General features: G+C 42.4%; 1 protein-coding gene across 8 annotated transcripts in view; it reads left to right on the top strand.

The window, feature by feature from the left end:
* Positions 1-3,666: 3,666 nt before the first annotated feature.
* LOC147139923 (disks large homolog 5-like) overlaps positions 3,667-27,498 on the top strand; it is a 47,733-nt gene continuing 23,901 nt past the window's right edge. For all 8 annotated transcript variants that reach the window (XM_086044829.1, XM_086044832.1, XM_086044828.1 and 5 more), the window contains exons 1-5: positions 3,667-4,436; positions 22,752-22,820; positions 24,394-24,568; positions 25,266-25,409; positions 26,370-26,553. In XM_086044829.1, the coding sequence (XP_085900955.1) occupies positions 4,130-4,436; positions 22,752-22,820; positions 24,394-24,568; positions 25,266-25,409; positions 26,370-26,553 (879 nt within the window). In that variant the 5' untranslated portion in view covers positions 3,667-4,129. The remainder of the gene's footprint in view (positions 4,437-22,751; positions 22,821-24,393; positions 24,569-25,265; positions 25,410-26,369; positions 26,554-27,498) is intronic.

The following is a 27,498-nucleotide window of genomic DNA, read 5'->3' as shown; positions in this document are numbered from 1 at the left end:
GCAATAGCTTCTCTACTGTATTTATATTAGCATGAGCTTCAGGTCACAAATTGGCTATTCGGTTTCAATGTCACAATCATGGGGTCCGTGCATGTCTTGAACAAACCGGTTTTGCAGTTAGAAATATTGAACCGGTTTAATATTTATGATTGTCTGTGCGATTTTTATTTTTTATTTTTTCCCAGAAGATTGGGAAGGGAAAATTACTATTAGAGGTCTGGTAATTGGGCATTTACAGACATTTATTGAAAATGGAGGCAATTACATGCTGCAACAATGAGGCACTCTAAAGTGGCCATAAACCCCTGTCCACACTCTGGGTGTCAAGTCAGACTTCTTTTTAATTAGTTTTTCCCCTCCTCGTCCTTCAGCACCCCCTTTTTGCTTTTCTGCCATTCTGTGGCTGAATCACTACCAACGACGAGGCACTCTGAGTGCCCATGATAGTGGACTATCCGAAAGGAAGATATATCTTTTTTCAGATTGCCAGCATTGCTAGGCAGCTAACTGCACGTAGCTATTGCCATAGTGTGGTAGTTACTAGTTAAAACTAAAAATGGTGAAAAACAGTTTAACACTAAAACTCCACAATTAAGTCCTACATAGTTCCCAATCTGCATGTTTTCACCAATTATTTTCAAACATGTATAAGGTATAGAAAGACATCTGTTTTACTTATCTTTTTTTTAACAGGGACTTTATGCATTTCCTCCACTATTGTTTTGTTGACTCTTTGCCAGCAGAGGGTAGCAAAACATTGAAGTCATTCTCAGTACAGTGAGTTCTACATGGCTACTGTCTGCATACTGCTGATTTATGTAAATTATGTTACCGTCACATTCTTATCCATCCTTTTATCTTTTAATAGCCCTTGTCCTCATTAGGTTGAGCTACCTATCCTAGCTGACTGGGCGATAGACAAGAGTACACCCAGGACCTGTCACCTGCCAAACACAGGGCACGTAGAGACACAAAAACATTCACACTGACGCCCATGGGCAATTTTAGAGTATTCAATGAACACAACATCTATGTTTTGTTTTGTTTTTTTTTTAATGGGAGGAAGCTGGAGAAAATCTAGAAAAGTACAGAGAGAACATACAAACTCCACACAGAAAGGCCAGGGGGTTGAACCTCAAGAGTTTTGAGCCTGAAATGTGAGGCAGACATGCACCACTTTTGCGCTATGCTGCCAATTACTCTTATAATTCGAAATGACCATATACATGAACAAGTGGTTTCCTCGATGCCTGTATGTAGGCTGCACCCTATCGAGTCCTGTTAGCCTCACTTAAAATTCTGTCGAGCACACTTTGTGGTGCACTCAGCTGGCTACAGTACAATCGATAATCGTGCGAAGGGAGGGGGGAGCTAATGGCATCCATAAGCTGCTTAGGTCATGTTAAACAAATCTAGCATGTCTTTGAGAAGCCCTTTCCCCCGACGCCTTGCTGAATTTGGATGGGTTGAAGGCATTATTGCCATGCGGAGATAATAATCAGTCATTATTTTAATTAAGACAAGACACCATCCCATCAGTTTGCAATACGATAGGTTGGTTCTGCCCGTGTAATCAAGTTTTCTTATTATGATCAGTTGCTGCCCATCTGTTGCAGGTATCAAAATGAAGCGAGTGTAATTTACGCCTAATTAGAAAAAAAATCCCTCAGAGTTTAATTTGATGTCTCATCTGAGCCCAGCCTTTGATTTCCTCCAGACAGGACAAAAGTGGCCTTAACCCAAAACACTAACGTTAAAATTAATAACCCCATCTCTAACGTCGGGTACATTTAACCCGATGTAATATCCCGGGTAAAATACAGTTTTCATCCATTTATGTAAAAGTGCAACAGTTTACAACAAATTGTGTGGGTGAAAATCACCCGACGTTAGTGTTCTAGGGTTGTGTACTTTTTGCATAGCGGGACAAAGCTCTAACAGTCATCTGCATACGCCTGAAAGCAAAAACAATGATTTCTTAAGATGGAACCCAGGGGCAGTAAATACAATGAAAACAGCAGGATCCCCAACATTGAACCCTGTGGAACACCATAGGACAGTGGGGCAGAGTGTGACTCAGACAACAAAACCCTTCAACTTGGGGCTCTGAGCAATTGCCTGGGTTGCCTACCCAATATCTTTGGATGGATGGAATTAGAACAACTTAATAAACCAGTGTTACAGAATATATTGTGTTCGTCTTTTGAAGTTCCACTGATATCATCTTCTCTCATCTGAGCTGTCTGAGAACAAAATCTGTTGAACAAGCTCTCAGTAAATCATCAGAGCGCCGAAAATCAACATCTAAATGCAACACAAACAATGTTATACGATATGAAAGGCATCGGTCTGTTTTCTGTATCCTCAAAAATAAGGTTCCAGACACGAGTGCCCAATCTGTGTATGCAGCGGGGACCTGCTTCCCTTTGATATGAATGAATCCTTATTAATTTTTCATCTAAAGGGGGAGCACATCGCACAAGCTGTGTGTGGAGCCAACATGGCAGACTGAGAGGAGGGAGGGTGGGAGAAAGAGAGGAAGGGAATTGGAGATGTCACAATGAGATTCAGTGCATGCATGAATAAGGTCACGCTTTCAGAGAGGTAAACGCCTGCAGACGGCTGCTTCTGTGCCAACAATCTTGAGAGCGGATGGCATCCATCATCTTCTTGTTGTATTCCACAAATGCTAATATCATTTGTCAGCACTCGTGTAGCTTTTACCCCCCCCCCCCCCCCACGCACACACACGGGTAAATTGGGTGCAGTGTTGCAGCTTGAATGGAGATTGTACACGGTGCATACGCCCATGGCTACAACAGTATCATTATGTAAGCATGGATTTTTTTTTTTTTAATATGCACATTTTACATTTCAAAATGTTGAATATAGACACAAGTGATCAAACATTTGTGTATGATTAAGGTTCACTGTCTCATGCAAATGAGTCCAACTGGATGCCATAAAATACAAATAAAGTGATTATATAATTTAACTGTAAGCATGGTGTATATATTGGAAACGTCATCAGGTTATTATTTTTCCGTAGTATAATAAGAATAAACAAGTAAATGCAATTTATAAACATTCATATGAATGTTAGTATTATGTTTAATTTGCCCTTTTTTGGAATATAGGAATATTTGTGGGGATGATGTTATGATGTTTTAACTGTTGTTTATTTGTAAGTGCAACCTAACCAGTCTTTCGTGTGGTTAATTGAATCAATGGTGAACAAAAACAACAGTTTTGTGATTAAGATTTGGAAGCATCATCTTGTATATCTTTCAGTTATTTCTTATTGTCTTTTAACTTAACCATCTTTAAATTGGTTCCATTGAAGCAACATAAAATGAATTAAAACATTCAACATTGATATAAACTTGTAATTGTAAACATTTAGATAAATACAAAAAAATAAAACGAATGCACAGACTAAAAAAAAACCTGAATTTTACTCGATCAAATGCAGCAAAGCTATATATTCTAATCTATACACAATACACTATATATAGCATCTCAATCGTCTTTTTTTTTTTCAAATTTCGACGTAGTGTGAGGTCACGTTCACGCCCATTGAAGAAACAGGCGTGATTTTGTTTAGCCCCGCCTCTTTCCCCATATACGGGCATTGGACGGCGCGTTGATTGACAGCGGACAGCAGCTGCTGAGTTGCCCAGACATGGCGGAGGATACAGTGGAGCAGAGGCTCAGCGGCGGAGTTCCATGACTTTTTTTTTTTCTTCCTTTCCCTCCCCCTTCCCCAGCATTTGAGTCGTCCGAGGGCGCGTTGACTGCTTCTCGAGAAGAGAGAGAGGGGAACAAAAATGTGTCGGTACTCGGAAAGGAGGCGGAAGACGACGTGAATCGCCACACGCGAGTAAGATGGGACAATGTATCGCTGTTTAGTGCAGTCAACAGCCCCGGGCAACCAATATGGCTCCTTGTGCCTTTCCCACCACTATGCTCTAAACATTGCTCTCCAGATGCCGCTTGGGCTCCGGCGAACTAACTTAAGTTCCACAGTGTATCGGTACTTTTGATCGCTTACGGATATTCCCGTGCGTTAGCTTTGGGCAAGCTAAGGAGCAGGGTTGGCGGTGGGGGGCAACTACCACCGCGCGTAGCAATGGAGCCAAAGCACAAAGAGTTGCTCGACCAGTGCCACCAGAACTTGGTGGAGTCCATCACGGACGCCGACCGAGTCATCGAGCTGCTGGTCGTCTCGGGCGCGCTCAGCCAACTCGACCGCTTCGAGCTGGACCAGAACTGCTCGTCCAGCGCGGAGAAAGTGGAGCTGCTGCTGAAGATGCTGGCCAACAAGGAGAGCGACCATTTCCTGGACCTGTGCGTGGCCCTGGAGAAGGCGTACCCCGACCTACACGCTGCCCTCTTCGGTGGTAACAACGGCGGCGGGCCGGTGGACCACAACACCGGTAGGGAGCGCTCTCTTGCGGCTTTGGGTTGGCTGTGACCTGGGTGGTCTTTCGACAGCAACACTGTAGCAAATCATGAGGGATTGATTTGTTTGCAAATTTTCAATCCAACCGTTTTCTAGTTTGAGGTCTACCTGCTGTCAAACTTGCACCCCCCGGCCATATTAGAAAATCAGGCATTTAAAGGAAAGTCAAGTCAAAAAATGTCTTTACACAAAGATGTTATATGCGCCTCCACTTGTCCAAACACGGGATACTGATTTAATATTGCATTTGTGGGATATGAATTAAGCAGCAAATCCATCTGTTTTTATCCATCTCAGGGGGCTGCCATTTTGACTTGTACTGTAAGGGCTCAACTTGTGAATATCACATGACCAAACCCAGAAAACAGGTGAGCCATGGTTGTTGCCTGAGCACTTAGGCACTATGATGTCATTTTCAGTCCACATTATTTGGCAGTACAAGGCAAGATGGCAGCACCCTGTGATGGATTCAAAACGGGTGGATTTTTCTGCTTAATTTATACGCACACAAATGCAACATTAATCAGAATACAGTGTTTAGACATATTATTGTAAAGGCATTAAAAAAAAAAAAAAAGACTTTCCCTTTAACAGTTTGGGTCAAAATGTGTGTGGTCTGCTCTGATACTCTCCACACAAACACCACACATATAAAGACTCTGCTCCACCACCGGCCTCAAATCCAGTCCTCCAATGTAGAGCTCTCGCATGATCACATGTGATTGCGCAAACACGAAGATGAGCAGACGGTTCCAGCTTTGCGCTGTTGGTTTCCGAGTGTTTCTAAAGAGGATCGGAGGCGGGAATGTTGTAAGATGGGGGATGGTGGCAAGAAAAGACTTACTTCGAAAACACTAAACATACACCAAAGAGAAATAAAGGTTGTGTATTTAAAACAAACACACAGCTTAGCTTTTAGTTCTCCAACTTAATGCTAATGCTAGCACACAATGGGAAATGCATATATAACCCTTGAGCACAAATGGTGAAGCAACACATACAGACAAATATAACAGTACTCACAATCATACATTCTTTATCCATTGTGAGGAGACAGCGATGTCTATACAGATGTCCATGTATACTATCTCCAATGTGTCTGTCTTTTACTGCCCTCAGGCAGCCAAGGAGGGCATCGAATTAAGTTTGTGAACCAAGGTTCCACTGTATTTATAGGTACATCCGGATTGGAAAGACTGTGGCGTTCTCCCTGTGCTTGCATGGGTTTTGTCCAGGTCTCAAAAACATGCATGCTAGGTCCACTGATGAATCTAATTTGTCAAAGCAAAGAATTTAACTCAGAAAACCAACCATGACCTCACTGTTCCGAGCAGGACTCACCAGTAATAAAACCTTGGTACAGACAATGTTTGTCTGAGGCTTTATTGTGTTAATTCACTTTTATCATACTAATGATTATATTAATTTCAGTTTACGTGTATTTGTAGCATCTCTTGGTAAGATTGTGTATGTACGATATTTGGCATTTAATGAATTTAGGTGCAGCACGGTGGGTGGGTTGGTGGTTAGCACAACTGCTTCGAAGTCCCAGTTTCAAAATCACCGCTCAGGCCCTCCTGTGTGAAGTTTGCCATTTGGTGTCCTTAAATTCCAAAAGCATACATGTTTGATTCAATGAAGCCCCTAAATTGCCCCTAAGCGTGAATGTGTGTGAATGTGAATGTGAGTGGTTGTTTGTCTGTATGTGCCCTGCGACGTATACATGTACTGTACCTGTAGCATTATGTCCTGTTTAATGTACAGTACGAAACCAAATGGAGTATACTATCCATCTTATTCCCTTACCTGTGACTCATGTGGGAGGACTCTTGGTTGACAAGCGACATCCGCCCAGTGTGTGTGATGCGATTCCCAGCATCAGTTCAGCAACATCAGCATCAAGTTTGCCATCGGTGGCGTGCCGCGGTCACGGCGCATTAGGTCGGCTGACTTGTTTCCATGACAACGGGCGCACCGCTGTACCACGTCGACCCGCACACATGCATTGGCCGCGTATGTGCGCTTGTGAGCGTCGAGCAGATTTACCTTCAGCGCCGCAATAAATCCACGCCGCAATGAAAGTGTATTTCGTCTGTAGTCGTGCCTGAGACAATGCAACCATGTGCAAGCTTTCATCGAGTTTTGCCAGTGGATACTCACATCATGCCTCTAAGCACGATGGGCCCAGAGAGCCGAATGTAAGCGAGAGATGTAGATACTCCCCGCCCCATCCGTTTTGGCATAGGGGAAGCTTTGTTTGAAACGTTTAGGTCTGCTACTGCCAATCCTTCCCGAAGCCGTAATACCTCTCACATTGATTGTTGCCGCTGCGGATTAGTGCTGATCCTGGAATACTGTTCATTTTTTTTAATGCAGCTGCCAACATTGTCCGTGATATGACTGGCGAGTCTCAGAGACGTGGCGTTTCTTTAATGTTTTCTGTCCCTCAATGTACAATGTAGTTCCAAAAGGGGTCATTTGGGGACTCTGTGGTAGCTGCGTGTGACTCCCAACGGCCAATGCAAAATCAAATTTTATCAGATTAATCGATGGAATATTTGATAGGCTCGATTCGCCATAATATTTGACAGCCCTACTTTCCATCCATTCTAATTTGGAATGTTTCCCAATTTCCCTTTTGTGTAACTCTCCATGCTAATTTACCAGAAACATACCAGAAAGTTCCCATAAATATTCTGTAAATGTTGCACCCCATTGCATTTGCCTAGTCACTTTTAAGTCCCTGCATGCCCCCCACGAGCTAAGGAGTATAGATGTTCCAAAGTTAGGCGCTTTACAAAGAATAAAGGTTTTCTCTCAGTATTGCCATCGAGGGTTAATGTCAGATTACAACAACAATGCAAGCAAATCTGTGACTTTTGTCACTTCAACTTTTCATGTTTCATGAAACAATAATATGTCAACGCGTGGACTGCACTTCTCAAGTACTGACCATATCAAAACTATATCCATAAGTAAATAAGTAAAATACCTTTACAAAAATAAAGCCTAGCGACAGACTGAAATGAAGCATTTGCCATGTCATTATATCCCTAAAAGGCACAACAATGTACTTTGAGTGCATTGGACCTGCCGTGTACAAGGATAGAGGGTGTACATAGTGCGTCTCAGCCTGTAGTTCAGAGGTCACCAACTCCGGTCCTCGAAGGCACCTGTCCTACAGGTTTTCCATCTCTCCCTGCCGTAACACACCTGTTAAAATGATCAGAATCGTTATCAGGCTTCTCAAGAGCTTGCTGATGATCATTTTAACAGGTGTGTTACAGCAGGGAGAGATGGAAAACCTGCAGGACAGGTGCCCTCGAGGACCGGAGTTGGTGACCCCTGCTGTAGTTATTCGAGAGGATTAAGCCTTGTTTTCCACTCTGACTGAAGCAAACTGCTGTTATAAGACGCGCTATTATCACGCCTTTGCAGCCCTCTGCTTCCGCCGCCGCGCTCCTCTTGGCCGCCCGTGTTCCGACTCGAGCATTGAGGATTTTCCTTTAATGTTATTCTCATTATCTTTGCTGTAGCGATTCGGCTGACGCGATTACCGCCTTTTAAGTGCACTTGAGAGGGAGAGAGCAAAGACAAAGCCTCCGGGCACTGTCGGCGTATATCGGAACGCAACCTTTCCGGAGCTCGGCTCTTCGTCGTCTCAGCTGCGCGGGGCGTGTGAGGCGCCGAGGGTAAATGAGTGTGTGATTAATCTCGCTGATAGCGACCTGCTCTCTGCTCGTCGAGCTCAAATGATGCCTGGCCGTCTTTGCCGGCTAAGCCTGCATGCACGCACATGCATGCACTGTGCAAGATAACGTGGACTGACTCCACTACAGATGTTTCATCGCCTTTACTTGTTGTTTGTTAGCAAAATTCAGGTGGCTATAGACCAAGTGGGCAGCACGATGGAAGAGTGGTTAGCCTGGTTGTGTCAGGAGAGCCAGGTTCAATTGTTGTACCATATTAAGAAAAAAAAAAAAAAAAAAGGAATTTTAGGGTAATAAAAGAATCTCAATTGTCCATGGGTGTGAATGATTGTTTTTCTATACGTGTCCTGCGATTGGCTGTTGACAAGTCCAGGGTGTATGCTAGCTCTCACCCACACTTGGGTCTGGACCCAAAATGGTTGGCTAAACCGAGCAGCAATGTTTGGTTCAGTCTGGTGTGGTGACCATTCAAAGTGTCCATACTGTCCAAGTTTTCAGTATCTGTTCATTCGGTTTGCTAGTGGCAGTAGTGTACTTGCGATGGGAGGAGCTTGACACGCTGCCTTCTGTTGACTGGTCATTTGAGAATCGAGCACCTTCTTCCTTTCACATGAATGAACTGTCTTCTGCCTTGATGGAAGTCTTCTTTCCATCTCCCGAATGCCGTTCCAGTTGAAAAGCTTTTCTAAATTCTGATTGCTAGGCCTCGCCAAACTCTTAACACGCTCGCTGGAGACAAACATGCAAACAAGTCATTCATTATTCAGCCCGTCATGGCGTGCGTCAGAATACTGGAGGACTGTTTGTGTCTGGGGTCGTTTCCCCCCTTCTTGACAAACTCACTAATTAAACCACAAGCCACAGGAGTCATTCCGCACGTCCTCGTCTGCCGAGTAAATATAATCAGATTCATATTTATGCCGACGGCTGCAAGCTGATTACGAAGCCTGGCTGGCGACTGACCTGAAGACGGACCTACACCCACATACTGCACACACATCCGCGCTTGCCTTGTGACAGTGATATAAACACACTTCTAGCAGAGGGCAGCAAAATTCAGCTGTGAAGGTTGCAGTGTCCAGGCTCTCCTTCTGACGGCCGTTTGCTTCTTGGATTCTTTGCTCGTCCTAATTTCTTGTCCTTTTTCCCCCCTCCTTGATTCACCAAGCATTTTGGTACTAAATCACAGAACGACTCCGCGAGGCTTCAGCCGCCAGAGACGGTGCAGGATGAGCAGTGTTGATGATGGACTCAACTGAGGCCACCATATGTGTGTTGAGTTACAGTATTCATGTTATATGCAGTCAGTGCGACCTTGACTTACAAATCCAATACTGTAATGTAATTAAAAGACCACAATCTTGAATGAAATCATCGTTCCCCATTCAAATAAATTGGAATGCTATTAATCATTCCATGGCGGTGTAATACATTCATGAAGACAGTTTTGATTTTGGGCTATAGTAAATACAGAGTATTATGCATGTGAGTGTTGTTAGATTTCCTGTCTGCATGTGTCGCTGGACTGTTGTTATTAAACATTTATAACTATTGCAACATTGATGCCAGTTCCATTTCCTTTCCATGGTGTCTTTCATTGCAGTAAGCTGGCGGACTTTTGTAAGGTTTGGTGAAATACATAAACGTCAACTGGGAGTGGCACTAAAGAGCTTGAAGAAAGCACACATGGCACCATTTTTGACTTTTGAACTCATTCACTGCCATTGACGTATTTATTTGTCTGTTCACAGCCGGCCATTCAATCCCAGGAATTTATTTAGATTTTTTTTCCATTTTTTTTCAAACATTGGGGTAAAAGAGGGTCTGGAAATGTCTGGTAGTGAATGAGTTAACTGTTCACTATCTGCCGAACTGCTGCTTGATGGTGGGGGGGGCTTGGGTTATAAATCACTGCTGGGAACACGAGACAAAAAAAAAATCTGTCGAGTTGGTTCATTATCTCAAAACCCATACGTTGGGTGACTCTTAAGTCGAGGTACTGCTTTATAGTATTTCTGCATTACTCAACAGCATAGAGTATTAATGTTAACGAGAGGTAAGGCTTCTTGGAGTGGAGGGCTTTATTTGTCCAAATGCATTTTCATGATATTATGTGTATATATATTTAAAAGACATAAATGCTCATTAAAAAGGTTTTTGTTTACTATATTTCCTCAAATAGATGCTGGGCCCCAATTAGTTAACGCAAACAAAGACCTTCCAGAAATAGATGCTCCCATTTTTCCGTCAGGATTTCATGAAATCTCAATTCATAGATGCTATTGTTCAGCAACTTGAAAGAGTTAGTAATCATTAAACTTATTAACTCGGCCTCTAACAAAAACTGCGGCGCCGAAGTGTCCACAGAAGTGTGGAATCTTACTGCATGTCGCAAACGAGCTCCCTGCACAGTATTAATGACCTTGCGTTATTTGTGTCTTTCAAACCTGTGATTGCTCTGTTTCCCATTTGCTAAGTGAATTATTAGTGACCTTCAGTATGCCTTTGTATTGTTTTTTTTTCTGAATTTCTACACAATAGTCCTTATTTTGGTTTAAAGTCCATTTTCACTTTACATTAATTGTAATATGCTTGTCATGATATATAATACAACATAAAAAAAGTAAACACTTCCCATTTAACTAATGGTTTCCTCTACTCATCTGCAATGGAGTAAATCAACAAGTAATCACAGAAGGGGCATTAATAGTATTCATTATTACATTATATCAGTATTGTGATAGGCTTACACATGAATTGGTAAAACACACCCACTGTTTTAATTTGCTAACCCACATTGGTGATATCAGCATCATTAAATGTAATTGCTGGCACCAAGTGGCACCACCTGTTATTTTGGAAGGCGGTGGAATGAGGCATTTATTTAAGATGAAGCGTTCATTGTTCCAAGCGCGCAGTGATGAATCGAGGCTCTATTGCAATGCAGACCTCAATTTGAGGAAATAAGGTCACATTATTTGTACGCACTTGATGGAGGATGCGTTGCTTTTTTTCCCGATTTTGTTTGGAGCACGCCAGTGAGACAGAAGAAGAGCAGGGTGATACAAAGAGGAAGGGGAGACAACAGGCCTTTTGTTTGAAAGACCCGAAGTGCCTGCTCAGCAGTTTGCTGTGTACAGCAGCCGAACACATAGACACTCTGTGTGTGTCTTCTTTCCCAGTTTCTGTGACCCCCCCACCCCTCATAAAGCAGTGACAAAGACAGAATGAATTATGACCCTAACGCTCCTGTCAAGAATGCTGACTCTAAATATCTCCCACGGGCTGAACCCGGCCCCACTTTTCCCCTCTCAGTGCGTGTGCGCTTATACACGTGTGCTGTCACGCCATGACGCACCCTGTCAACCTCTCTACCTCACTCTGGCTGTCTCCCCGCTTCCGCCCCTTCCCTGGCGATCGCCTTATCCTCACGTTCCCGGTGTGAAGAGGAAGCCATCGGTTCAACTGCAGTTGACTGTCCCTGCTGCTTTTCTTTGATTGATGGCATTAGAGCGCATCGCGTTTTCTATGAGACAGTCACTGTGTGTTTTATCACAGCGCGAGATCTCTGCTCAACCTGCAGCACAGGTTGCCGTTTTAGATCGGGTTTACGAGAACGCCGAGATCGATTGTTTTTGCTGGCTGCTTCCATGTACGTTTCATGTGGAACATATCCAATATCGTTGCGTTTGCACAAGTTGCATGTGAAAATGCCCAAATTGCACAAGTTATTTTACAGCTTGCAACATTTAGCAGGCCTGGGCTGACTCTTCATTTTTATTTATTTATTTTTTATTTTTTGGTGAATTCAAAGGCCATTAATATGTCCCAGCTCCCAAAAAAACACTATTTTTTTCAAATAAATAGAAAAAGCAGTGTATTGTCGAAAAAAAAAAACATTAAGAGAATGTGGACAAAAGTAAATGGTTTTAATGAAGTGTAATTACTGTACTGTAGTTCGTGTGTTGCATATGTGCCTTTAAGGGGCGTGGCCTGGTGAGCTGGGGTTTGTAGTTATGACTGTTTGTGCCGTTTGATAACTGGCTAAGAGTTCATCGGTGACCCTGGGTCACTTGCCTGTGCATAGTCAAGTGTGCCTTACCCAATTACCTTATTTGCTCAGTTTTCCCCCCCTTCTCTAGAGTTTTGATACTCATGCTGTATTTAATTGTCAATGGTTTCGCCGTAGTATAGATTGAGATTCTTAATTTTTGTAGTTTGTGTACACACATCACCGATCAGCATTTTTCAATGACATGGGCGAACTTGTGTTTTTATCCCAATGTCCACCTCAAGAGATTTGATTCCATGTGCTTTAATTTATTATTTTTTTTATTTTTATTTATTTATTTTTCACACTGCCATGACACACATCCTATTTGTGCCAACAGAAAATAAAATTGGAATTTTGTCGCTTGAACCACGTGTGAAACAAGCCTTGGAGTCTGTTAATCAGTCATGGTTTTCAAAGACAAATTTAGAATAAATAGTGTACTTGTCGGTAGCCATTTTTAAGAACCAGGGTAAAGATTGAACACACAGAAAAGTACCGGTAGTTATTAGTTTCAGCTTTCCACAAATTGTAATTAGCTCCTTGGCTAGCATGGCTGTCCTTGTCAGAGATGCAGCTCAATAAATCTATGTAGGCTTGCAAAACAAGCTACCTTAGTGTGTCCACTGGGTTTCAGTGTTATTGTTCCAATTTAATCCTGTGGTGCTATTAAGCATGTCTCTTGTGTATCTTTTGGTATGAAAATAATGTACTAGCGAATTGTATCCGCTAGCACTTTTATCCACCCTTTGCATAGACCACAACCTGAAAGCTGCACAGCTGGCCTTAATTAACATTTTACACGTGTTCGCACGCTTTCCAGTTACTGTGGAGGACATGCCGGGATGTAAATATTTAGTAGCCTTGTGATGTCATGGAAATAAACAGCTTTTTGACCTTGCGTTACCTTACCTTACCTCCCACTCTGTCTATGCTCCCATCCTGTTGGTCCTTTCCTATCCTGCCGCAGTACGGCCGTCCAGCTTCCGCTGGCACTCTTGGCACGTGTCGCCGGCTCTCCATCTGTTTAGTCCTCAACTCCTTAATTTGTATCGCCAACACCTGCACCCATTTGTCCGCCCATGTCACGCGAGGCTCCAGGTTGAGGGTGAGGCGCGGTGTAATCACCAGCAAATGGGATGACAGCGCTTGATCTCTTATTGTTTTTACTCTGGATGAGGCTGAGGCCGTGATTTAGCAAGAAGGAAAAGTACTGATGTCTCTTCTAATTCTACACACATTGCATTAACTTGTTTTCCTCTCTAATTATATATTTTTTTAAACTACGTCATTATGGAAGTATCTTCTTCATTCCTGTTCAAAATGATAAAAGGTTAAGAACATCAGTCATTTGTTTTAAGGAGCTGTGGATTCTGTCATTCTACAACCAAAAATGTGCGTTGAAGAAAAATATTTTCATCTAGTTTTTGTTAACCAAATCAACACTAGCTTAGACTGTCCCTCTGAGATATTTAAAATGTCAAAACTTGCTCGAAATACTGCACAGACTTTCATGGGGTGTTGAATTTGATTCAGTGACAATATCTATAAAGGTACATACAACATTAACAGCTTTAGTCCAAGCTTCTCTAGACTAATTCTTCTTGGCATATTTCTACCTCGTCACACGGTTGACCTTCACAAAAGTACAGCGAATTATCTGTGCACACAGTGTAAATGCTATCTAAATCAACACACTGGCCCATGTTATTAAAGATGAAAGGAATGTCTCAAAGATCGTCCAAAATTCCGTTTGTGGGTTTCTTCCGCTCAGGCAGGCTTCTCTGGCAGCTCCCATTTGGACTATTTGAGCTGTAGCGGGTTTGGCGGACACTTTGAAGACATTTTTTCACCGTTTCGTTCTCGCAGCCCTTGGCACAGGCAAGCTGTTCCGGACAAAAATGATGTCTCCTTTACGCAGAGCGAGGCGTTTTGTAGCATGGAGACCCATAATGGCTTGCTGATAATAAAGCGGACCGGATTGCACTCAGGGGTAGCCTATATTTCAACATTGACGCAGCTCAGTTGTTCCGACAGGTTTGCTGGGAAACCTTACTTTGTCTTCATCACTGTTAGGTTCTATTTGAGGAAGATAATTTTTATCTTGTGCGTCAAAGAGCAAACAGCATGAGAAACCTCACAGTGAAAGAGGTGGGTGAGTTTTGACCAGGGGCCTGGAAGAACACGGAGCTGTGAGTCAGGCACTGTGCGTGCTGCGGAGTAATCCCGGCTCATGGAGTCATCACGTTTGGACGTCTTTTATGTTTATGCTGAGCATAGTGGGCTCCTGAAATCAAATGGTCGGTCCTTTTTGCACTAGAAGCAAAGCTATGCTGGCTCGCTGCCCAGAATGTTGGCCCAGCAGAAGTAAGGCCCGTTGCATGTCTTATTGGAAGTGGAAGGAGGGAGTTGGACCGAGCCATTAACGTTGTGTTTGCACAGTTTAGCAGATAGAACACGGAAAGCAAACATGTATGAAGAAGTCAAACATGACATTTTAGTAGTTACTTAAGTCTGAAAGAAAAGCGTGAAGCTCGTGAGACTGCAAAAGGATTTACTTTTTTCAATAATTTTTTTGGAATGATCTATCGGATGTACTGCACAGAACACCATAGGTCAGGTCGGGGTTGGACATATTTGTACATAGCCACTGATAATAAGGACAAGTATGATCCTGATTCCCTCCTTGCGATCCAAGTCAGCTAAATCACGATTGTCGGATGTCAAATGCTGCACAAAAGAACCAAATCATAGTCAAAATCCAAGATCACAACATGTCCGGGTTCTAATGTTATACGTACTGTATAGTGGACCAGACCAGACTATGAATGATTCAGCGAGAGACACTCCAGTGTGTTACTCAAAGACTGTAACTGCTGTATTATTTATAATGAGAGGCAGAGGTCTGTTGCCCAACTTTGTGCGATAAACGGTTTGTTTTTGCAAAAAAATTCCAGACATCCAAATCATGCCCCTATTTAGGTTTCCCCCCAGAAAATCATGCTCCCCATTAAACTGGCCATTTTCCGACATCCAGAGGTTGCGCCTGTTGCTCGATGCATCCTGAAGCAATATTGGTCTTTTCCTCACACAAATTCAACCACAGTGTAACACCTTCTCCCATTCTGCTTTGAGTCACTAGCGTCTCTGAACGTGGTGACATTTAAATGCCCCATCTTGTTAAGCCTCTTGCCTTCAAGCCCTTGGGAAACAAGTTCGCACAACACTGATGTAGTGCATCACTGGTGGGTAAATCTTCCCGGGGTTCACAGTCTAGTGGAATTTTTAATCTGGTGTCTCTGGTGACATTCCCACGCTGGCTCACTGTTGGCCATGTAGTCTAAATCACCCGCCAGTGATCAGTATGACCATTGAAATCAGTTGTACTAGTCGAAGTCTTTGTGTCTTTGTGTGGGAACTGCAGTACCGGGGTTATTTGCTTGCCACATTGTTTGCATTCAGCTGATCTGCTGTCTGCAGTTCATCTAGACTAGAGCCTCCCTGAAAATATTCTCCAAGGTTATCATTTGAAGTTAACACTGTGATAATGACCATAGTTTGTTTTCCGTTACTGTGACAAGGCTCGACCTACAACCGTTTTGGAAACCTTTTCTGGGACTGTTGATCACAATTTACTGTCGACTGGTCATTGTTCGAAAACGGAGACAGGCATTCACGCCGCTAAAATTCTATTGTCGTTTTTAATTTCATTCACTATCGACTGATTCTAAGTGAATCGTGGAACAAAATGTGAGGCACGTTGGAGATTGCTTAAGTCGAAAACGCACATGCCGATTTGCTAACAGCTTAACCAAGTTTTTTTTAAATATGACGGACCTCACATAAAAAATGACATTGTGTTTTTACTGCTCACAAAGTGCGTGGTGTAATTGAGATGACAACACAGCATGCCACACACATAACTATATCTTTACCGACAATCGCAAATGTCCTCCCCAAACCAAATATGTTATCCCAGGAATATCTCGCAAGAAGCAGCATAGTGCAACAGGACATCCAGAATACTGGAAATTACAAAGAACAAGTACCGGTTGTCAAAGAAGAAAAAATGACATGAAAAATAAGTTACCAGATAAACCTAAGTGTAGCCTTGCTTATTTTATTTCTTCATGGGGAAATTTTTTTTGGGGGGGGATTCGTTATCTTGGGCTAGGTTCACACCGCAGGCAAATGCGACCCAGATCGGATTTTTTTGCCCATATGCGACCTGTATCTGATTTTTTTTTTTTATGACCGTCTGAGCGGCTCAATTCCGATTTTTTTCAAATGCGACCTGGGTCGCTTTCGTATGTGGTCCTAGATCGGTTACATATCCGATCTTTTTCAATGCGTTCGCGGTCTGACCGGCCAGGTCGCATCTATCCGACATTGACGTCATCCGGAGCCCAAAATGTGCTGCACGCAGTCGGAGGAAGACTGCTGGCAGCGGGGGGATCAAATCTGCAAAGTTGTTTTGAGCTCAGATCGATTCATTTTTTTATGCACGGTTTTGACGTGACGTCATCGTTAGTGATGTCTCCATGAAATCAGATGTTAAAGCGTCGCCTTGTGATTTTCCCCAAATACTGTATTTATTTCTACCTCCTATCTAATCACTTGACTGTATAAATGCGGAGACACGCTGAACCGCATTTACTTCCGCAAACACAACGTCGGGACTCGGGAGTGACGTCGTCTCTTCTTCTGCATATGCGCGTTACTTTGGCAACGCGTATGTGTTCATACAGCAGACAAGACCCAGGTCGCATTTACAATGTAATATGAGCGCTTACGCAAAAGAATCCGATTTTTTTTTTTTTTAATCCGAATTGAGCATTAAGACCTGCGGTGTGAACCTAGCCTTGGACAAAAATGTATGTTTTAAAGTTTGTTTGTTTTTTAACAAGAAATAGAAATATGCTAGGCTACTGTTAGGTTTATCTGGTAACCACATTGAAATGGCAACCTCTCTTCCTTGTCATTTTGATTGTGGTGAATGATTTGGGAGACATTTGGGGAGTTTGCTTAAGACCCTAAACCAATGTCTTTGCTATATGCTCACAATACTGTTTTCATGATTTCTGAAGTTTTCTTGGTTTTGTTCCATGGTTTTCTTGATATGATATGTTGTGACCTGTAACTAGAGTTCCAGTCACATTTTCAATCCGGCTCTTTATTTGGCATTTGCACTTTCGGCATCCGCAGGCAATTTCTGAGGGAGCGTCAGCTTTTTGTTACACTTTGTGAATTCAACTTTTTGGGACTTGATTGCTTATGTCTTGAAGCAACTTGAGGCAGCATGCAGTGTACTACGTCTCAACTAATTTATAGCCTGAAGAACAACAACATGACCTCGACGCAGACCTCCATTATGGCAACCCCCACGGTCAGCTTTATTCCGCTCAGTATAGCAGTTGTATGGAAAGAAGAGTTCAGAACATTTAGAGTGAGATTCTCCCATCCCATTAAAAATATTGAACCCCCAGCCCCTAAATCAATTCAGTGAAATGCCCATCCCTGATTGGGGGGCTCTGCTTCTTGGAATAGTATTGATCGTTGAGGTTGGAGTAACATGAATCACTAGCTCAGTCCAATAGCTTCCATGCTCCATAAACTGCGCCATAACCAGGATTTAGAGGTCGGGGATGTAAATTTCCTTTCTCGTCTTTGGCTTTGCACTGACACACCGACACACCATCTCACTTAAGCAAAACATAAAACAAGCGAGTCATGCCCGGCCATGTTGTTTTGTGCTGATATTATCGCACACGTCTCCAGTTTAAAGGCAGTGAAGCCAAACGTGCAAAACGGAACACAAATACTTGTACTCGCCTCTTTGGTTTGTTGTTTTTTTTACCGTGAGCGGAGCTGACTGCTAATAAAAAAAACAAATAAATAAGTCGGCTGTATTTTTGCAATTCTAATGCTGCTTCTTGACCGTGTGACCCTGAGTTGTTGGCGGAGTTAAAGTTATGCACAAGGCTTATCGGCATGGAGGTTTCAAGCATTGGCCGTGTCCCATCAAGATTCTAATCATAGTGTTTTTATCTTTTTGTGTCAGTTGGCAGCGCAGAGAATTTTCTGGAACTGTTTAATAATTCAGTCTCAGTTGAAGCCAGACTTTGCGTCGTTGTTTTGATGAGGCCCGCCAAGCCTCTCTCCTCGTACGCTCCATTTCAGCCCTCTCGCCTAGTCACTTCTGCCTCTCCTCATCCAACTTCACCATGGCAACGTGTGTCACCTCGCCTTATGTGCCTGAACACCTAATCTATTCATCTGACACGAGCGTCGGTCGCCGAGCACGTCACTTGATCGGGAGGGATGGCGGCGAAGCGAGTGGGGGTAGTGAGACCCTGAAGGTAGATGCAAAGTCCTCCCATGACCTATTTAGATCATAGCAACATGCCAGTGCTAGCGCTGCCTGCGGTCCTTCGAGGCTACATTTCTCACCTTCAGTGTCTTACCCAAGACCATCATCATAGCTAATTGTCACTAATGGAATCTGTCAACAGCAGAATTCAACTGGATGAATTTTTTATTTGTCCTTTTTATTGCATTTTTGGGGGGGGGCAGGGGTTTCTTTCTGTCGGATCTGCACTGAATCTTTATTGACACGAACATCATGTTTACATTGGCACTTAGGGTGCCAATTACTCTCCATGATTAAATGCATTTTGGACAGCAGCTAATGCCGCTAACCCCTGGACCTCCAGGAAGCTGCCTCGTATATGACATTCGAGCTAATTGCTTATAAGCTTGCGGTTCTCATCTAAATGAGTTCATTTTGTCCATGTGGCTAAATCCTGAGGGTTGGCCTTTAATCCTCCCGTTTGTGTGGAGTGTTATGATGGATATAGAAAGCACCGATGGGCGTAGTAATCTATTGATCTATGAATCACAATTGGCTGCCTCATCGCTTCTTAAAGCAACTGAGGCAAAATTGAGTGCACGGTCTCCTCTGATTCGGCACAATCAACCTGGGTCGCATCTCTCGGTTCGAGATTGCCATCAAAGCAGGAGAGCGTTCAGACTTGTGAGAGTTTACAGCACCACTATAGGAACGGAACTCCATTGTAAATCTGATAAGTCTTATTTTAATTTTCCTACTTGTCATTAGCCATTATGCTTTCAGGTGTAGTTCCTGCACTAATATATTGTACTCGGCAGTCGTAACCTTTCCTACTTTACAATAGTTTTGCTGTTTCTGCTTCTATTCTTCTCTATTATTTCCTCGTGTTTGCCATTATTGATGCCCTTTTGTGATGAAATATAAAGAAGCCAAAGAAAAAGCAAACCACACTTGTAGAGTTAATCCTTAAAATGATCACAGTGTTAAACTACTTTGCATTCCTATGCAACAAGCTTATTTTTAGTCAGAACAGAATTGTGTTTTTTAAAACAATATATATTTTTTATTGTTGTGTTTACAAGTCCCGATTTATTGCTCTCTTTTTTTCATCAGAAAAAAAAGTGTCATTTCAAAAGGGTACTGTGGTTGTGAGTCATTTGGCGAGTATCCTCTGTCATTGGGATTACTGGCAATTTTAATTCATCAGAGTGCCTTTTCAAATAACAAACAAACAAAAAAAACGCATTCAAGAAGCAACATTTCAGGCTTTTTCCCTTCAGAATTTAGTGACGTTGCGTCGGATTTGAAAAGGGACTTACCCTGCAGCGGGGTTGTGCTAAAGCCTCGCCGTGGCTTACGTCTGTTTAGTGTGAGACCTGCTCAGCCAGATAGTGGGTTCAAGAAGTCAGCTCTTGCAACCATGCAAATGAGTTTGGAGGGTTTATTTTGTTGGCAATGTAATAAATGTACAGCCTATAGATTGCTTCATAGGCTGGTAGAAAATCAAAGCTCTCAACACCAAATGTGTTAAGCATCACGGATCATCAGAAAAGATTAAAAGCCTTTCCGCCATGCTTTTTTTTTTTCTCTTACTTGGGTTTCCTCCCTTTTTTTTAATTTCTAAAACACTTTTTATCTCTTTTTGTGGCCCGACTAACTTGCTTTCATCCGCTTGCCTCTCCTCCGCGCCGTCTCCTGGTGTGCCCTCTCGCCACCCCCGGCCTCTTGTCTGTCTACAGGGTCTAAGATGGAGTGGCTCGGTCTCGCTCTCGCTCACACTTAATTAGGCTTGGCCTTGTCACACATGGAAGGGCTGGAGCCAGAGCCCAGCTCAAACCCAGTAGGGAGGCAAAGACGGAGATGGAGATAGGGAACAGTTGGCATCAATCTTTTGCCTGCTGCTTACAAATGCAGCCATCTCTTAAACTCTCTTCACAGGAACTTGTGTGACAGAGTAAATATAGCATACACCATGCTTTTTTTTCTTTCTTTAAACCCTGGGTTTTTATTGATGTTCGTGTCGTTTGAATTAGATTCTGAAAAAGATTTTCAGCGCCACTGACTGTTTATTGTTGAGGCCCATTTAGAGGAGGCTGGCACGCAGCAGCAGATCTGTTTTCCTTTTGTGATTTACTGGCACTTTCCCCTTACGAGCTGTGATGGATGCACAACGGTTTTGTTCGCCGTAGAGAGCGGGGCTCAGGTTCTTGCTGCAGGAGGAAACAGCGCTTTTTAATTGAGTGTAGAAAAAAAAAGGGTGAAGATGAACATCATGTTCCCTTTTTTTTTTTTTTAGAGCACAGACAAACACTAGGGGTTGAAATACAAGGTTGCACATAATCTGATCCAGCAGGCTGGTCCATCTTGTTTGGATTGAAAAGAAATGCCTCTCAGATGAAGTAATGGAAATATAATTAGGTATGGAATATTTTTAGAATGTTGCCTATTAATAATACCATTTGATTTAATGGAGTAATCGGATAGAAATTGATTTTGCATTAGTTAACAACAATGGTAAGGGCTAGGCGAGCTTGCCCCCAAAAAATCAATTTTTTTTTCATATCATCAGATCTCGATTATTATCAAAACATTTACTTTTAAATAGCCAGTTTTAAAGCATCTGCACTGAAATCTAAATACATCAGACAGTACTTAACCATTTTATGAACATATGAAGTACTGTGAAAATGAAAACGATGACAATGCATTCTAACTTGCGGTTAGAGACCGCTAAATACTGTGTGTGTGACGATCATAGACATGCTGTTGTAGTATGTTAGTTAGTTCTACTTTGCAGCGGACACATTGCTTTATCTTCGTTTTAAGTGTGAAATGATCCCAATTCCCAGACTCCACCAATTTAATCCTCAACAAAGTGGTCTATAAATCTGCGGTATCATTAGTCCGTGTGGAAAAATGGTCTGTGTAAATCTTTGAGGCACTGTAAAAATGTAAAAACAATTCCCTTCTCCTTGACTTCAGTTGTGAGTGACTCACATGGTGGAGGCAACATGTTGGCTTCGTGGTTAGTTTTATCTCAAAGCTCTGAGGTTTGGGGTTCGAATTTTGGCTCCAATCTTCCTGTGTGTAGTTTTGCATGTTCTCACTTCTCTGCCTACTTTCCTGCACATTCTGAAACCATACATGTTATCTTATTTGAATAAACTCAATTATATTTATAGGTTTAAATGTGAGTGTGAATTATTATAATTTGTTTATTTGTGCCTGACCATTGCCTGTTAACTAGTCCAGGGTGTGCCCTGCCTCTCTGTAAGATGTGTGAGGCTGCAGTTCACCCATGACCTTAATGAGTTAAAGTGCGGAGAGAAAATGGATGTATGGTTTTAGATGGTGAATATGGAGTAAGTAAATTAAGATTGAGGTGAGTCCCGACTCCCATTAATTGCCCAGTAGTAGCTGGTTAAATACATAAAAAGGGTATTTCTTAATACTTTTGCCCATACTCTGTTAGTAGATGGATATAGATTTGCCATTCATCCAGTGATGCTAAAAGTGATGTTCAGGGACGTTTATTATAAAGTAAGGAGACAATGTAGCAAAAAAGCATGCAGTCTGTGTTGTGCGAAATGTGGTTCTTTCTGCAGAATGCACAAATCTGAGCTTCAGCTTTGGACAAAAAAAAAAAAACCCTGCTCATGTTGCTGGAAGGCTGCTGTTGCCCTTTAGAGTAGACATTCTGCAGTGTAACAAACATCTGCACATCCTCTCCGTGCACTGCGGTCATCTGCAAAAATATATATATTTATATATAAGATAACGGTACGTAGAGCCATTGAGATGAAGAATTAGCGCTCCATCTCCCGGTTGAGTGTGCGACGCGGATCCTCACACTTCTGACATAAAAAGAGAAAATCCCATTTGAGCTGTGACATTGTGCCTGTGTAGCAGAAACATACAGAGGCTATACATCAAAGGCAGGCAGAGTGCAAAGTGAGGAGAAAGGCGGTTTAATGATGACAGCAGTCTGCGGCATTAAATGTGGAGTTTGCTAAGGAGGAACGTTGACGTCAGTATTATCCCGAGCCTAAGCCCTCGACTGATTGTGTCGTACACCTGCGCCGGCAATACGGCAGTTGCCGGGATCCTATACATAAGAGCAAGTCAGTTTGGTCTCATGCTATGGGAGCTTCATGTCGGAATTGTGCTTTGTGTCGCCAGGTTCCACGTACAGTGTCCTCTCCACCATGCCGTCCGACTCTGAGAGCAGCAGCTCCCTCAGCAGCGTCGGTATGTAATTGTGGGCAAAAATGTGTCCACCATATTATGGTCATATTTTGAGCTCCTTGTGGTACTGAGGCCAAGCATGTAACAGACCTGTTATTAAAACACATGGTAACTGTTTTAAATTGTGCAAAAATGAGTAATGAGTCATTAAAAAAAAAACACAAAAAAAACATTACAATATCAATATTTCATTCCATCCATGAGCTTCAACATTTTTGTAATTGTTCTTAAATGAGCACTTTATGGGATGCTGAAGAAATTAGCCTGAAGCTTGAAGAGCGGGTTTTCCCCCTTTTTTTTATCTTAAACTCTACATCGAAGCGCCGAAAACCCCTCGCTATGTTCTCCCCTTTCTTTAAGCGATCACTGCCGTGCTTGTTTTTGCTGCTTTTGACGAAGGTCCAAATGACTCAGCTGTGTTACATAAACCTCCAGAAGGGCCAAAATGTTGAGTCAAAGATGAACATAATCCTCAAATTTCCTGCCCCAAGTCTCTGTGCCATGGATTCGCTTTTTTGTATAACGGTGACTGCTTAGTGACACATTTACTTGTCCAAATCCAAAGTGTGTAGTACGCCTTATAGTAAGTGGAATTTACCCATAGGAAAGCTCTCTGAAACCAAGCTAAAAAACACATGCACTCACCAAATCCAAATGTAGCTTCTCTTTTAACATTCCCCAGTCACATATTACACATCTTGTAATTACAAGATACATCTCTCTGGATTTACTGCACACTGGCACCAAAGCGACCCTAAAGGATTATGTCAGAATTACAGTACACATTTTGGTTTGAAGCAGCCATTATGGGCAAATTTTTACAGTTTGTACTTTGACAAACTCGAACAAGGAAATTCACTTGGATCAGAATCAGCTATCATAAACCAGTGGTTTTGCACTAAATTCAGTAACTTAGTAGGCGTACATGTTTTCTCCTAAATGGGACATTTTTTTTATTGCTAATAAAATAATTTCCTATTATAAGCCACTGTGACACTATGCACAGTTTGAACATTAACATGGATCCTAAATTTAGAAAAGTATTAAAAAAAACTGTACTAAAACAATGATTTGATTGAAACGTATTGCACATAGTAGTTAAATAAAAATTGTACCTAAATAAGATTTTGAAAAAAAAAATGTTCTTAAAGCTTAAACATCTGTATTGTACTAAAAAGTCAAATGCAAGTGAACTGCTTTGAGAATCTCTGTTGTTGATGGATGGGGTTTTTTTTTTTTGCTTTGCCTTCCGTCAGTGGGGGAGCATAGCATCAAAGATGAATGATTTAGTGATTTGAAAAATAAATAAAAAATAAAAATCCTGCCCATGGAAAAAATAGCCCTGACACCATTTTCACTGACCAATATGAAATTTGGTGGACAAGTCTATCATAAGACACACGAAAAGGTCCCAAAGGCGCACGGCTGAAATTGAACACATAAATTGTACCTAATTGACTGTGACAGATAACGCAAAGAAACAATGCACATTTTAAGGTCCAGTAATTCTGTCGTATTTTAAACTTAACTGTGCTGTTCTCTGACCATGGCATTACCAACTCGCTCGCTGTCACAGGGTCGCCTGTTAACGGCGAGGCATCCTCTCCTCCCCCCGCCGTTAATGACAACCGGCCGCCCGGCGACCACCTGGACACCGTCCTGTTCCAGCTCCGCCAGGTGACCAGGGAGCGGGACGAGCTCCGCAAGCGTCTGGCCCTGGCGTCACCTGGCACCACATTCGATGATTGCAGGTACAAAGCCTCGCTTTCCTGGCGGATGCCAAGCGTTCCTTCCTGAGGCCGGGCACACATAAAGACAGTTGGGCTGTTTTTGTTCCGATTTTGCCACTTCCTGACCAAGGACGCCAAATCCCTGACAATCTTATGTCTTATAAAACAATCTTATGTCTTATAAGATTATCCTTATGTTTGAGTTATGTTAAGAGTGGATTTGTCCTCCATAATCGGGTCCAAAACGAGTTGGGCCGACAATCTTAAATATTGAATATGTTCAACGCCGTTTACTTATTTACAAACACTTGAACAAATAAACGGCTCCCTAAAATGCATGCCTCTCTTTTCACCCTCAGGAAAGAAAACTTTGAGTAACTTTAATTACCTACGTTTTGAGAAGACATTAAAGAATTAACTGTAGCCTGTTTCAACTCTCTTGCTAACCAAAACAGCAACTCTTACTTAAGTTTGTAAACAGTCTCTCAGATGAATCAAATTTGTGGGCTACCCTTTGGAGTATTAAAGGTAGAGATTCAGTGGGGACGGTGTCATTTTTTTTTTTCCCCGCTTGTTATAATTTTCTGTAGTAGAATGTTGCCGACCTTTCCTATGAGAGGAATCTCAACCCTTTCTCTACTGTCCTTGCCTCCAGGTCAGGTTTTGTCTCCGCTATTCTGAATGCTGACTCCTTTTCTTGTCACGTCTCTCTTTTAAGGCCAAATTCCAAAGCCAGCCATGACTATGAGCGCTTAAAAAGCCAGTGCATGAGGGCCATGGCAGATCTGCAGTCTCTCCAGAACCAGCACACCAAAACACTGAAGCGGTGCGAGGAGGCTGTCAAAGAGGCCGACTTCTACCAGTGAGTAAGCCTCGTGCTAAATCTCTCGTCGCTACATAACCTAGTTATCATTAGCTGGGTTTTCATGTAGCCTTATTATGCGATTGCAGTGAACCTACAATAAATGACCAAACGGAATGAAAATGCTGCATATAAACACCTCAATCGGAATAACAAGGCTGAATCATTCTGGTGGTTTATTCCTTTAGCCAATTTGGTCGAGCTTCATGTGAATAGTTCAGTCGGAATAGCCATGCTGCGTCTGGTCTGCACATGACCGTCTTGAGGTGAATGCGTAGACGTTACGGTTTACGCACTTCCTAACAGAGCACGTTTGAAAGTACTTATTTTCATCAAGCTGTTGCTTTAGTATGAGTGTAAAAACAATCACAACTTCTGTGCTAAATAAACGACTGAACTTAGTCTTGATTAATCACAAGATGTTTACAGCGATCTGTGCGTGTCACATGGCTGTGAAGTGGCTCTTCTGACTATTGTAGTGCCGCATGTAATCGGCAGATCGGAATGGATCACGTCACATGCAAACAGTTGACCAGAGATCTTCAATCGGAATAATTTCAACAACGAATAACGTAAACATCTCCATGTTAACCCAGACATTGTCGTCGTTACATATTCATTGTGAAAGTTGGAAAAATTTAAAATCACGTTTAACTATTTTAATTCATTGTCTGAATTTCTCTTTCTTGAGACGAATAAAGTCTCATGCACTGTTTGAAATTTAAATGTATGGTCTAGAAGTGTTTTTCGTGCAAATATTTATTATATGCTTGACTTTTGGGATTATGAACAAAACTCCATCATAGCCCGAAGAATGTACATACAGTGTTTAAGTGGCCATGAATCAAATCGCATAACTTTTTATTTACCTGTGGCATATCACTTCACATCAGTACATGTGTGCAAAGATCCTCCTTGAACAACGTTTACCCTCCCTTCGGCTGCCTGCCTTTCCTATAGCATGCTTCACAGCCGCGTCCTGGGCGAACAGACGCAGCTCAAGGAGGAGATGGAGACACTGCGGAGGGACAACGCTCAGCTGGTCCGTGAGCACAATCACCTCAAACAGAGCTGTGAGGAGCTCCAGCGGCTACACGGTCAAGACCAGAAGGAGTTGTCCGACCTCCGACTGCAGCAGCAGCAAGTACGGTCAACTCCAACGCACACATATGAACTACAGAAGCCTTTACACGTGAGACATAGTTAAAAATGTAAATCAAACAAACATTTTTCTTCCTTCAAACATTGCCTGCTGACATATTAATATTGAAATTTAGATCAGCTGGTAATGTGAATTATCCAGCGCGTCGTTTGATTCTACTGTACATTGAATAAGTGACTTTGGCTGCACTCTGGCCAACAAAGGGTGCTCTGACCCATATAGGACTCCGGTGCGTTCTACCTATGGGAAGAGTGCAGTGCTAAGTGCACACTGTAAGTATATACAGAGCATTTCTGCAAAAGGGCAAGTGCAAAAAGGGGGGGGGGGGGGAAATGGGCCAAAGGGCACACTGACCCAAAGCATCTCACCACAAGATGAGGATATATGCTGCATAGACAAGGGTAACACAGCCCCCCGGCCACTGCCCCTCTCGCAGGAATCCAGCAGGCGTTATCAGCAAGATTGACCATAATGAGACATTCACTAGAATGAGTAGTGCACGTTCAAGGACAGACGCTACTGTTAACATTGTAAGCCCTTTGATTCGACCCATTTGCTGCTCCAGTCATGTGCATTGACGTGTGTAAATAATGTATAGTCGGTCTCTTAAACCTACACATGTTATATGTGAATGTACCAGAGATTTATTGTGGCTGTGGAAGGATATATCAATACTTGCTCTCTAATGCCACCTGCTGCTGAGTCAAAGCACAGCACACATGTTTGATTTGTAATACAGTGGTACCTTCCCATTGAGATCATCTGTATTTGGAATCAACTGGCACCATCATAAAATATTTATCTGTACACAAAATGTAGCAACGTTTTAACTTTAACTTCATGACAAAGATTTGTCCTGTTAAAAAAAAAAAAAATGTTGGTCAAACTCCAGATTTTACAGGCTTTTGTATTAAGGGCGTCCACTAT

The sequence above is a fragment of the Filicampus tigris genome, chromosome 11, assembly GCF_054856515.1.
Source record: "Filicampus tigris isolate MCC_2025a chromosome 11, RoL_Ftig_1.0, whole genome shotgun sequence".
NCBI lineage: Eukaryota > Metazoa > Chordata > Actinopteri > Syngnathiformes > Syngnathidae > Filicampus > Filicampus tigris.
The sequence above is the reverse complement of the archived record's forward strand: the minus strand, read 5'-3'. Positions and strand labels throughout refer to the sequence as shown.